We start from the raw sequence: 14,250 nt of genomic DNA on the forward strand, positions 1-14,250 counted from the left end.
AAAAAAAAAAAAAAAATCGAACAAAAGACCCAGTATGGATAACGACAGAAGTAAAGAGGGCGATAGGAGATTTAAAAAAATCATTCCAAAAATGGAAAAAGGAACAAACCGAGGAAAACCGGAAAGAACACAAAAAAACACCAGAAAAACTGTCACTGAGTGGTTAGGAATGCAAAGAGAAAATACGAGGAGAAGCTGGCTGAGGAATCCAGAAACTTCAAATCGTTCTTCAGATACGTCAAGGGGAAGCAACCGGCGAGGGAGGAAGTAGGACTGTTGGATGATGGAGACAGAAAGGGGGTGGTAAAGGAGGAAAAAGAGGTAGCCGACAGGTTAAACAAGTTCTTCTCGTCGGTCTTCACGAGCGAGGACACATCAAATGTACCAGAACCCGAAGAGATCATAAGTGGAGATCAAGAAGAAAAACTGGCGCATATAGAGATAAGCCATGAGGAGGTCCTCCAACAGATAGACAGACTAAAAAGCGCCAAATCACCGAGCCCGGACGGAATCAACCCAAGGGTTCTAAAACAGCTAAGGAACGAAATAGCGGAAACTCTCCAACAAATTTGTAACTTGTCCTTGAAAACTGGGGAGATCCCGGAGGACTGGAAAATAGCAAATGTCACACCTATCGAGGGGTGACCCGGGGAACTACAGGCCAGTAAGCCTGACTTCAGTCCCAGGCAAGATGATGGAGGCACTGATAAAGGACAGCATCTGTAAGCACATAGAATCAAACGGACAACTGAGAGCGAGCCAGCATGGCTTCTGCAAGGGAAGATCGTGCCAAAATAATCTACTGCACTTCTTTGAAGGGATAAACAGCCAGATGGACAAAGGAGAACCCGTAGACATCATCTATCTCGACTTCCAAAAAGCCTTTGACACGGTACCCCATGAGCGGCTCATCTCTCTGGGGCTCTTTCTTCCTTCTCATCTTCTTTCTATTTTTGTCTTTTAATATATGAATGATGCTCTTTTTCTCTTAGGCGCTTTAGTTTAGATTGTGAGCTCATTTGGGACAGAGAGTAAAGTAATGTATTTATGATAGGCCAGAACTCTGTACAGGGGTTCAAGAAGGATTTGGATAGGTTCCTGGAGGATAAAGGGATAGAGGGGTACAGATAGAACTTGAGGTAGGTTATAAAAGTGGTCAGAAACCACTTCACAGGTCGCAGACCTGATGGGCCGCCGCGGGAGCGGACCGCTGGGCGAGATGGACCTCGGTCTGACCCAGTGGAGGCAACTTCTTATGTTCTTATGTTCTTATAGTTTTGTAAACCACTTAATACTCATGTATAAGCGGTATATCATATATAATAAATACAACAGAATACTAGAAAATCCGCTTTCTTTTTCTTTGCACCTATAGGCTCCTTTTACGAAGGTGCGCTAGCGTTTTTAGTGCACACACTGGATAGCGCGCACTATAGCATGCGCTAGCCAAAAAACTACTGCTTGCTCAAGAGGAGGCGGTAGCGGCTAGCGCGCGCTATTCCGCGCATTAAGTCCCTAACGCGCCTTCGTAAAAGGAGCCCTAAGTCTTGGAATGATCTCTCACCATACATTCGATTAGAATCCAGCTTTCATAAGAGAACATAAGAGTTGCCTCCGCTGGGTCAGACCAGAGGTCCATCGCGCCCAGCAGTCCGCACCCGCGGCGGCCCATCAGGTCCACGACCTGTTAAGTGGTTCCTGCCTTTTCCTATAACCTATCTCTAAATCTATCTGTACCCCTCAATCCCCTTATCCTTCAGGAATTTATCTAAACCTTCCTTGAACCCCCCGTAGCTTGCCCTGCCCTATCACAATCTCCGGGAGCACATTCCATGTGTCCACCACTTTCTGGGAAAAGAAGAACTTCCTAGCATTTGTTCTAAACTTGTCCCCTTTCGATTTCTCTGAGTGCCCCCTTGTACTTGCGGTTCCCCACAGTCTGAAGAATCTGTCCCTGTCCGCCTTCTCTATGCCTTTCAGGATTTTGAAGGTTTCTATCATGTCTCCTCTAAGTCTCCGTTTCTCCAGGGAGAAGAGCCCCAGCTTTTCTAACCTGTCAGCATATGACAGGTTTTCCATACCTTTTATCAATTTAGTTGCCCTTCTCTGAACTCCCTCAAGTATTGCCATGTCCTTCCTGAGGTACGGTGACCAGTACTGGATACAGTACTCCAGATGCGGGCGCACCATTGCCCGATACAGCGGCATGATGACTTCCTTTGTCCTGGTCGTGATACCCTTTTTGATGATACCCAACATTCTGTTTGCTTTCTTGGAAGCTGCTGCACATTGTGCCGATGCTTTCATTGTTGTATCCACCAACACACCTAGGTCTCTTTCAAGGTTACTTACCCCTAGCAGTGATCCCCCCCATTTTGTAGCTGAACATCGGGTTCTTTTTCCCTACATGCATGACCTTGCATTTCTCTACATTGAAGCTCATTTGCCACTTTTTTGCCCATTCTTCCAGTCTCGCTAGGTCGCTTTGCAGGTCTTCACAGTCTTCCGTGGTTCTAACCCTACTGCAGAGTTTGGTGTCGTCTGCAAATTTAAATCCGATTTATAACCTGTGGTGAGATTAACATTCGCAACCTCATATATTGCAATTGCTTTTAATCGGTGTCTTTTGAATTGTGTGATTGAATCCTGTCCTATTTTTAATATGGAATTCCTTTCTTTATTCTCTATTTGATTCTTTTTAGTCCATGTACACAACTTTGGCCCATGTATTGGGTCAGGCAGTATATCAAGAAATAATAAACATAAACATATATGTAAACCGCTTTGGTTGTACAAAGGTGGAATATCAAAGCCATGACCCTTTATGCTGCACATGCATTAAATCAATTTAACATGCATTAGCATTCTTAAGACACAAATTCCTTAAAATCCATTCAGAGAGACAGACAAATCTACCTGCGCATTCACACATTTCCACCCCCCCCCCCAAATTCTGTATATGGAGCCTAAGGTTGTGTACACACATCAGTGCACATAGCTGATGTGCGCACACAACTTAATTGATTATTTGTCTAACTGGCGCTGACAACTGGCAATTAACATCTCATAAGAGAAGGTGCTGACCCCACAGTCAGGGAACACTTACGGAAGTACTTGAGGGTTTCAGTGATCTGCTCAGCTGTCAGGTCCAAGTGGATGTCAGGTGGCAACAGGGGGGTAAGCAGCCAGTCATCATGATCATAGCCAAAGATGGTGTCCGCTCGCAGAGTGTAGTGGGGCAGCCGTTCCTCCAGCAAACTGATAATCTCCACCTCTGGCACATCTCCCCCGCTGCACACATCTGGAGAGAAGGAGAGGGTATTAGAATATGCAGACACACAGAAGGGCAAGATAGCCACCTAGGTCGGCTGCAGCATACCCTGCACACATGACCAATACTAATTACCAGTTCTGTTGCTGCAAACATGCAACCTTCTCCGTGGCATTCATTATAACACTGGCTATTGGGTTTTTTGTTTTTCAGATATTTAAGTCACCACATGCAAGAGGTCAGTTCTAAAAATCTGACAAGAACATTGTCTTTGTTTTGTTCTATTTCTTTCATTTAAATTTCTCCAGAATTCTACTGTTCAACGGCTCCCCCTTCTGCTTCTATTCCTTTCTCTCCTCTCTTCTACCTTCCAAAGTATTTAGATCAATGCTGTCTTGTTAAAATATTTATTTTATTTTTATTTTTCCTCTAACTCTACTTTTCACTTCTCTATTACCCTCCAGGTACTTTAGTTAGATTGTGAGCCTTCGGGACAGTAAGGGAATTTTTCAAGTACCTTTCTTATTTCTAATCTTAATGTATATTTTCTGTAAACCGCTTAGAACCTAACGGATGTAGCGGTATATAAGAAATAAATTACATTACATTACATTACATTCTATAACACGGGAAATTCCGTATGCCTTTTCCAATGAGAAATTGATTCAAATCTGGCTTTAACTGGATAGGGGTTTACCTCTTGACTACAGCTGCCACCTGCAGGTTATGGAGGGAACCGCTCTCCCTCGGTGAGTACCTTGGAAACTGAGCAGAGTCTCATACCTCCCCTGATATCCGTTTAGATCTGCTCAGCTTGGCAAGGGAATACAATTCTTGCTTTTAAAACACCTGTAAGACCCTTTCTTGCAGCACTTTACATCCCATGTTGACAAGAGGTTAGGAATACACTGGTAGCTGCTACAGGTTGGAACGGGGGGGGGGGGGAGGAAGAATTGGCAGTGGGTAGGCCAGGCTTCGGCATGGGATGGAGGAAGCTAGGCTGGTTTTAGCGTGGCAGGGATGGAGGCAGGCAGGCATCGGAGGAGGGGGGTGGAACAAAGGCTGGAAAGTAGTGAGGGGGACATAGGAAGGAGAGAGAAGTAGAGAAAGACCGGGGGAGGTGGTGTTCGTAAGCAGAAGAAAGACAGAGAGAGAGAGGCCTGGACCAAAGGGGGAAGACAGGAGGCAGATGCTGGACTATGGGAGGTGCAGACAGAGGGGAAGAGACCCTGAGGAAGAACCAAGAGATGGAAGATAATAACAGAGGAGGGAGAGAGAGGGAGGGGGTTGACAGCAGAAGAAAGTCAGAGAGAGAGAGGCCTGGACCAAAGGGGGAAGACAGGAGGCAGATGCTGGACTATGGGAGGTGCAGACAGAGGAGAAGAGAACCTGAGGAAGAACAAAGAGATGGAAGATAATAACAGAGGAGGGAGAGAGAGGGGGGGGGTTGACAGCAGAAGAAAGAGAGAGAGGCCTTAACCAAAAGGAAAAGACAGGAGGCATTTGCTGGACTATGGGAGGTGCAGACAGAAGAGACAGAGGGGGGAAGACCCTGAGGAAGAACAGAGAGATGCAAGATCATAACAGAGGAGGGAGAGAGAGGAAGACCTGGAACAAAGGTGGTGGCAGGTACAAAGGAGAACTGGCACTGGATCTGGAGAGGGTAAGCAGAGGGAAAAGAGAGAGAGACCTGGACCCAAAGGGGATGGGGATGGAGTGTGAAAGAAATGTTGGATAAGAAAGAAATATTGGATGCACAGTCAGAAGGAAGTGCAACCAGAGACTCATGAAATCACCAGACAACAAAGGTAGGAAAAATGATTTTATTTTCAATTTAGTGATCAAAATGTGTCAGTCTTGAGAATTTATATCTGCTGTCTATATTTTGCACTATATTTGTCTATGTTTCTATAGTTGTTACTGAGGTGACATTGCATATTTTAAAGTCATCTACTTTGACATCTTTAAAAAAAAAACCAAATATAAATAATAATTAACATTTTCTCTGTGTATAGTGTGCTTTGTGGGTTTTTTAATTTTGTGGTTACCATTATGTATTAATAAGATTATATTATGTGTATATGAAAAATGGATAGAAGAAATTGCATTACAATTAGTATTATTATGGAGCTGGAGTCAGGGGCAGAGTTTGGGTGGATCTGGGGCAGAGCTTTTGTGTCCCCCCCCCCCCCCCCAAACAGAAAAGCGTTCCGCTGTCCATGAGTTGCAAGGCATGGTATAATCATCACAGGAGAGAGAGGTGTGCCTGGAGTGGTCCAATAGGTCAAAGACATGCAATTAGGAATGATAGCTTATTTAAAAGGACCCCAACTCAAAGCTGCTATATTATTAATTTTTTTTCTTTGCACTCTGCCAGATTTTTATCCACAACCAAATTTTTTTAAATTGGATATGTTTCAATGCCTCCATTCATGTACCTTCTCCCCAGTTCATCAGCACTTTTATTTTATACTAACTGTTACTATATTTCCTGACAGATGGCACCTCTCTGTCCCAAATTCTGCTAGGCAGGAAGGCTCCATACAGCGGGACTTTGTATCTTCCAGTACAGGTCTGGTTACTCTGTTATTTTATTTCTTCCCTCCAAAAGATGATGGCAGCACCCTCTGCTGTTCATTTGCTAGTACAGCGACACAAACACAGGCTGATTTTCAGCTAGACTGCACTGAGGAAGTAGTGTAGTAAAGGGGGGGGGTGGACTGCCCCGGGCACCATCTTAACAGGGGAGCTAGCGCCAACACCTCTCCTCCTCTCTGTAGCCCCGCATACCTCTTTAAATGCTAGCTGATGCAAGCAGCATCTTCCATTTGCTGCTTGTGCTCACGTTGTCTCCCTTCTGATGTCACTTCCTGGTCACAGGATCAGGATGTGACATCAGAAGGGAGCCAACACCAGCATGAACAGCAGGTGATAGATGCTACTTACGCTGATGAACATTTTAAGAGGTACTTGGGGGGCAGTGGGGAGCACCCTAGGGGCAGGGAAAAGTGTGGGGGGGGCGCATGGTGCAGCGATGCTGGGTGTCAACCTCCCTAGCTATGCCACTGCCCTGAGGAAACCTGTCCTGTTCAGCTTAGCTAAAAGCCTAGGCCCCAACATTTTCAAATGATTGGAGGGCGCCAAACACAAACCTGGAAGCATTAAAGGAGCTTGCTCAATATTGAGAATGCTTTGCACCCCAAGGCACCCACATAGCTGGCTCATATGGCTAAAAGGATGCTACCATTAACCAGAGGAACATCTTCCAATTCCCAGAGTATGTCAATGCATTAATAATAATAATAATAATAATTTTATTTCTTATATACCGCCAAAGCCATAGTAGTTCGAGGCGGTTTACAATGAAGAAGGGCTGGACAATCAGCGAAAATGGTACAATGTTACAATCAGAGAAAAATAGGTGGCAGAGAAAAAATGGTACAACAAAGAGAAAAAATGGTACAAACAGAAAGAAAGATGGGTACAATTAGGGCAATGAAATGGTACAGGGAAGAAGGTCAAGACAATCTGCATAAAGGACATAGAGAGATAGAAGGGGCCAGGGTGGGCATAGGGTCTTAGGGTATGAATCGGGTGAAAAGATTAGTTTTTAGTAGTTTCCTGAAGTTTAAGTAGGTTGAAGTGTGTGAGATGATGTGGGCCAGCCAATTATTGTGATGACCTGCTTGGAAGGCAAGAGTTCTATTTAGATATCTTTTGTAACTGCAGGTCCTTAGGGTAGGGTAGCTAAACAGGTGGGTTCTACGTGTGAGTTTGGATGGGCGGTCTAGGATAAAATGGGGTACTAAGTAAAGGGGGGCCGAGCCAAGGATGGATTTGTAGCAGAAACAGGCAAACTTGAATAGCACCTCAGCATCCAAATATCCTGGAAAACCAAGTCCCTGGTGAGCTACTCACCAGTGATTGTGGAGGCATCGTGCCATGCTTTGGTATGAGGGTTGTTTCCAGGCACCACAGCAGATGTCACCATCTTGTCCTGACTGGCATGGATGGGCCCGATTGCAAAAGGGTCTTGGCTTAGAAAGTAGATGGGAGACGTCTGGGTTGAGATTTTCCCACAGGATCCCGAGGAGTCCAGTTTGGCTGATTTTAGGGAGAAGTGTATGCTGCCATGTGCAGAGCCCAGTGCCAACACTTCCTCAGCCAGGCAGTAAAGCGTGCCAGGCTGCTCCTCCTCAGCAGTGTCCCAGGACCACCTAGGGGTTGGAAGGAAAGAGAGAACTATTAGTCTATTAATGAACCCATCACAAAACAGGGTGCAGGGTTCATCTAGGCTAAAGTCAGGTATCAGGACTGAACCATGAAAAAAGTGACTTGCCTCAGAGTCACCAAGAAGGTTGGCTGAAGACAGAATTAAAGTAAGCTATTTTTATACAGGAAAGTGAGCCAGTTTCTTTTAAAATTCAGGCAAAATCTGTAGTTTAAGGGGAACCATGGAAAGACACAAGACACAGCTGGGAGCCACACAGGGCAAAGGCCACAGGTGACTTATAGTAAGAAGTATCCACCCAGATCCCCCAGCTGTGATTGCAAGGGAACAAATTATCCTTCCAGCAGGGAACTTGTTTGCAGCAAAGAAATAAATCTCTATTATTATGTGTATATCTGTCCTATGCCCCAGTGAAATAAGCAAAACATTCTGCTACCAGCACTCTCTGTGATGCAGGGCTTCTCAACCACATCCTCAGGGCACACTCAACCAGTCAGGTTTTCAGGATATCCACAATTAATATGTATAAGGTACATTTGAATACCAAGGAAGTTTCAAGTTTATTTAAAATTTGATTGGATCACTTTTACAGAGTTTCAAAGTGATGTACATTTTAAAATTAATAAGAAAACAGGCAGTGCATGCAAATCTCGCTCATGCATATTCATTGTGGATATCCTGAAAACCCAACTGGATGGGTGACTTGTGAGGACTAAGTTGAGATAAGAAGCACTGTTCTTGTGCAATATTTCCTATGTCAGTCCTGGAGTGCCCACTTGCAGTGGCATACCTAGTATATATGACACCCAGGACCAATCATTTTTAACACTCTTTTCCTCTATATGAAAATATGATTTTTAGTAATAATCCACAAATCACAAAACAAAAGTGTACCTAAGAAAAGGCAGCATCTTACACACTGCAGTGAGCACTAGAACATCAATACACCCACTGTAAAACTAAACAAACCAATTAGTGCAGATCGAACCTGCACTGTCAATGATAACAGTAAACCATGTCTTTTTCATACACACAGAACAGATACATCACCCAATATAAAATAAGTAATTACAAACTAAAAATAGAAATATGTACACAAAAGTTAAACTGAACCACTAAGAAGCCAGACTCTGCATACAATGCAACATCAAAAAAACAGTTATGCATTTCCTCTAATATTGTACAGATGTAAATTTGAAAAAAACTGAGAAATAACAATCATCACTTTACAAATTAACAAATAAAAATAAAACATAAATGGAAAAGATAAAACCATTTTATTGGACTAATACATTTTTCAATTAGCTTTCATAGGCCTAAACCTCTTTCCTCAGGTCAGTAAAGTATACTGCTGTTATGGTAAGCTTAGGAAGGGGGTTTGGGTCTCTGAAAGTTAGTCAAAAGTGTATTAAAATTAGTCCAATGAAAGGATCACCTTATTTTCATTTATAAATATTTATTAACAAAGCTACAATATTACTTTATCCTAAAGCAAACAAATAAAGAAATATAATTTTTTTTTTCTAACTTTGTTGTCTCTAGTTTCTGCTTTTCTCATCTTCTCGTTACTCTCTTCCTTCTATGAAATGGTGTAGTAAAGGGGGCGGACTGCCTCAGGTGTTGTCATAGTTGGAGTACCGGCACCTCTTCTCCTTTCTGCCTTCCTTACCTCTGGCTCTTCGGCGGCGCAAGCAACACCTCTAACCCGCTGCACGCACCAGCCTCAGCCATCCCTTTGAAGTCACTTCTTGGTTCCTGAGATGCTGCTCATGTTAGCAAAGAGTTAAAGAGGTACAGGGGAAGGGAAGGCATGTGTGCGGGGGTATGAAGAAAATGGTGCAGGGTGCCATCACCCTGGGCACCTCCTAGCCTCGCTACACCACTACTTCCATCCACTGTCAGCCGTCTTTCTACCCCTACTGTATGGCATCTGCCCTCTTTCTATGCCCCTTCCAGAAACTGTCTATCTCCCTTCCATCTCTCCCTCCTCCCTCATTGATCTGACATCCATCTTCTTTCCTTTTCTCCCCAAACCCCCAAAGATTTGACATCTCTGTCTCCTTCCCTTACATCTCTCCCTCCCTTCTTCCCCCAATGGATTTTAGCATCTCTCTCTTCTCCTTTCCTTCCCTCAGATCTGGTATCTCTGTCTCCTTTCCTCTCCCTCCATGCTCTGCCATTTCTCTCCTTCCCTTCTCCCACCCCCGTCCCCCCATGGCCTGGCATCTTTCTCTTTCCTCTCCCTTTCCTTTTCTTCCCTGATCGGTCTTCTCAATTTATTTTCTGCCTCTGTCTAGATTAAAGAGAGATTATGTTCTTACCTTAATAATATATTTTCCAGTAGATAGATGCATTATTTTGGGGAAACGGGTTATTTCCTCATGGCCGCGAGCCATATACAGAAGGAATCCACTCTGGATTTTTTCTACAATCCTTCTACTTCACTGAGAGCTCTACTGCCACCTGCAGTTAGTACCCAAGCAAACAAGAGCTCCATCCACATTATGTGAAGGACAAAAATAGGAAATTTCCTAAACAAATCCATTGTTCTGTTCAAACATACTAACATTTGAATACTCACTGAACAAGTAACAGCCAACGGAATCATCAAAAGAGCTCAGGTAGTAGCCCTGTAGACACTATAAACATATTATACAGAATTCTTCAGAGCCCAAAAGGGCTGACTGGCATCCAAGATACAAACTTGGAGAAGTATAAGCAGAATGAGACAGTATGCAAGCACAGGAAGGACAGGGCGGGAGTCCAGAATGACACACCTATCTACTGCAAAAAATATTATCAAGGTAAGGACATAATCTCTTTTTCCAGTGCAACAGGTGTGTCATTCTAGACAAGTAGGGCGTATTAAGGCAGTCCCAGAAATCTAGGGCAGACTGACTGCATTGGCCCAAAACACTGAAGACCCAAAGACAGAGTCCTCTCTTACTGCAATGTCCACCCTATAAAATCTTGCAAATGTGTGCAGAATGGACCAAGTCGCAGCTCTACAAATCTCCTCTGGAGCAGAACAGAAACTCTCCTTCTGGCTCGCGTGCAAAAGGGAAAAACTGCAGGTGGATCACAGGAAAAATCCAGAATGGATTCCTTCTGCATATGGCTTGAAGCCATGGGGAGATAATCCGCTTGTCCAGAATGACACAGCTATTGCACTGGAAATTATTTTTTACTATTCAGTCTTCAAGTTCCCTCGTTTCACTGTGTCTACCTATAGCTTGCCACCTCTTTTCCTCACCCCCTCCAGTAACTCATTAACTCTATCCTCTTCCCCCATATAATATATGCCCTTTTTTACTTTATCCCCTCCTTCCATCCAGTATGTGCCCTCTCTATATTTATACCTCTCCATCCAGCATTTTCCCCTCGCTCTCTCCTCTCCACTTCCATCCACCGTTTGCCCCATCTCTCTCCACTTCCATCCAGCATCTGCTCCCCTCTCTCTCCTCCCCACTTCATTCCGTCTGCTCCCTTCTCTCTCCCCTCCCCTCTTCCATCTAGCATCTACTCCCCTCTCTTCCCACCCCTTCCTACTTCCATCTAACTTATGTTCTCCCTCCCCTTCCCACTAACATCCAATGTGTGCCCCCTTCTCTCTCTCCACCCCACTTCCATCAGCATCTGCCCCTTCTCTCTTCCTTCACCATACTTCCATCAGCATCTGCCCCCTCTCTCTCCCTCCCTCCACCCAAATTCCATCCAGTATCCTGCCTCTTCTCTCGCTCCCTCCACCTCACTTCCATCAGCATCCTGAAGTTATGGGACCAAATCCCTGTGCTGCTCCTTGTGACTTTGGGCAAGTCAATTAATCCTCCATTAACCCAGGTACAAAATAAGTACCTATATATAAGTAAACTGCTTTGAATGTGTAACCACAAAAAGATGGTTTGCAAATCCCATTCCCTTTCTCTCGCTCTCTCCATCCCAATTCCATCCAGCATCCTGCCCTCTTCTCTCTCGCTCCCTCTACCCTTTTTGTTCAGGCTTTTATTAACTAGATAAAATTTCTAGAAATGTAATGAGATCCCGTAGAAAAGGAAATTGATAATGTTTAATTGATCCTGGGTGCTTTCTATGTATATTTGTTTCTTTTGTGTTATATTTGAATTTGTATGTTTTACTGTAATCCGCTTTGATTTAAAGCGGAAAGAAAATTTTTAAATAAATACCCCACTTCCTTACAGTATCCTGCCTCTTCACCTCCCAACCACTGCTGCTGCTTTCCTGAACTACTAGCAGCAGCAGCAAAAAACTTAAATCCAGTCATCAAAGGACCTTCGTGCACGGCAGCTGTTGACTCTGCTCTGGAACAAGGAAGTGACATCAGAAGGGGTGGACCGACAGTTGCTGGAAGATACGTGAAAGTCTTGTGATGGCTGGATTTAAGTTAACTGCAGCTGCTGCTGGTTCAGAAAAGCAGCAGCAGTAGAGTAAGGTAGGCAGTCCCAGTGTGCCAACTGCGCACTCCCTTTACCGCTTTTTCAAGACATCCACAATAAATATGCATGAGATCTATTTGTACATAATGGAAGCAGTGTATGCAAATCAATCTCATCCTGAAAACCTGATTGACAAGGGAGTGTTTCAGGACCGATGTAGGAAACACTGTTCTAGAGCACACTCAGCTCTCTGATAAAATCCTTGCAACAGGAAACTTCACAGTAAATGATGAAAGAATTCTTCCTTGATTATACATATTCCCAGTTCCTTCCCTCCATGTTTTCCAAATTACCATTGAACCCTCTCCCCTGCCCTGTTATAGTGCTCCATCTGTGCTGGTAGGATATTTCATGCTTGACCTCGGTCCCGGGAAAGATGATGGAAGCGCTGATTAAAGACTGCATCTGGGAACACATCGAAAACACTGGGCAGCTGAGCAGCCGAGCCAGCATGGCTTCTGCAAGGGCAGGTCATGCCTCACTAACTTATTATACTTCTTTGAGGGGGTAAACAGCCAGGTGGATAAAGGGGAATCTATAGACATCATTTACTTTGACTTCCAAAAAGCCTTCAACAAGGTACCACATGAAAGACTGCTAAGGAAGCTATGGAACCACGGGGTGCAAGGGGAGGTCCACCGATGGATCAAAAACTGGCTGGCGGACAGGAAACAGAGGGTTGGAATAAAGGGCCATTACTCAGACTGGCAATGGGTCACGAGCGGAGTTCCGCAGGGGTCGGTGCCGGGACAGCTCCTGTTCAATATATTTATTAACGACCTGGAAGCAGGAACAAAATGTGAGGTTATTAAATTTGCAGATGACACCAAATTATACAGCAGGGTTAAAAGCAAGGAGGACTGCAAAAATCTCCAAAAAGATCTGACAGCGCTAGAAGAGTGGGCCAAAAAGTGGCAAATGAGCTTCAACATAGGGAAATGCAAGGTCATGCATGTAGGGAAAAAGAACCCGATGTTCACTTACAAAATGGGGGGATCACCGCTAGGGGTGAGTAACCTTGAAAGAGACCTGGGAGTGATGGTAGACACATCATTCCCCTTTACAAAAGGTATATCTCGCGTAGGAAAACTAGGAACATCCCTCCCCTTTAGAACCACAGAACTCTGGAATAATCTCACATCCCCACTCAGAGTTTCAAGTTCCCTCCAATCCTTCCGCAAACACCTGAAAACTTGGCTCTTTTCAAAAATCTAACACTTCCCGCTTTTTGGTTCCCTGTCCCTCTTTATCTTCCTAGCTCCTTTCCTATAACCCTTCATTGTAGCTCCTTTTCAACCTAACCCTGTAAACCGTGCCGAGCTCTACGCTTGTGGAGATGGCACGGTATACAAACCTAAGGTTTAGTTTAGTTTAGAAAGAGACATGGTTGATATCATGATTGTACAAAAACCCAGTATCTTCATTGGTGAGCCAGCTGTATGGCTTGTATGGTACAGATGAAGGTTAACTGTGCACTAAGCCCATGACTTTCCCAGTTCATATGTGATCATATATTATATTACTTATTTGCTCAGATCCTGCAAGGCGTAAATGGATTACAAAGGTCAGACTGTGTCTACAGCACTGTAATATAAAGTAGCTCAAGTAGAACTGGTTGGGTCTTATCATGCTTACATGCTATGCTGTCAGTTTCCCAGTTCTACCACTGAGCAACTGCTCTTTTTGCATACGGCTGCTTTACAATCTCTAGTAACTTATGTAAATGAAGCTTTACAATGAGTACACAGCAAAAAACGAATCCCATGAAGAATCAACAAACAATGAAGGAGTGGGGATGGAACTGTACACATCAACCAAAGATAAAATGAGTAAATAAATATTTATGAAAAAGTCAATAAAAGTCATCATCAAATACTAAATTCAGTCTGTGTCACAAACCCGATATGGTCTGTGTTTTGGCACTGAAGCCTGCCTCAGGGGTGCAAGAAACATCCAGAGCTCTGGTATAGTTTTTACTGACGCCTTTTCCCTAGTGGGATTTTACTTTTCTGGCATTGTGTCCGAGTTATTGGAAGACCAATCATCTACAACAGGGGTGTCTAACTCGCGGCCCCGTGAGGTATTTCGTGTGACCCTCCTTGAGGGTGATGCAGCATTTTCCTTTGCTGTTTACCTTCTTGCCGGCTCCCTCCTCCGTCTTGCTGCAGTGTTTTTCTGCTCAAAGCTGCAGGAAGTGGCTCCTACATGCCTCCTACAGCTGACCAAGACGGAGTGAGGGAAAGAGATGATGAGGTGAGGGAGAGAATAGAAAGGGAGAATTGGGTGTCTGAGAG

General features: G+C 44.1%; 1 protein-coding gene across 4 annotated transcripts in view; it reads right to left on the minus strand.

Annotated features, from left to right (window-relative positions):
• HAP1 (huntingtin associated protein 1) overlaps nt 1–14,250 on the minus strand; it is an 81,338-nt gene that overhangs the window by 39,265 nt on the left and 27,823 nt on the right. For all 4 annotated transcript variants that reach the window (XM_033919426.1, XM_033919427.1, XM_033919429.1 and 1 more), the window contains exons 2-3: nt 7,190–7,488; nt 3,107–3,301 (exon numbers count right to left, since the gene is read on the minus strand). In XM_033919426.1, coding sequence (XP_033775317.1) covers nt 3,107–3,301; nt 7,190–7,262 — 268 coding nt within the window. In that variant the 5' untranslated portion in view covers nt 7,263–7,488. The remainder of the gene's footprint in view (nt 1–3,106; nt 3,302–7,189; nt 7,489–14,250) is intronic.

This window comes from Geotrypetes seraphini, chromosome 13 (assembly GCF_902459505.1).
Source record: "Geotrypetes seraphini chromosome 13, aGeoSer1.1, whole genome shotgun sequence".
In the NCBI taxonomy this organism is placed as follows: Eukaryota; Metazoa; Chordata; class Amphibia; order Gymnophiona; family Dermophiidae; genus Geotrypetes; species Geotrypetes seraphini.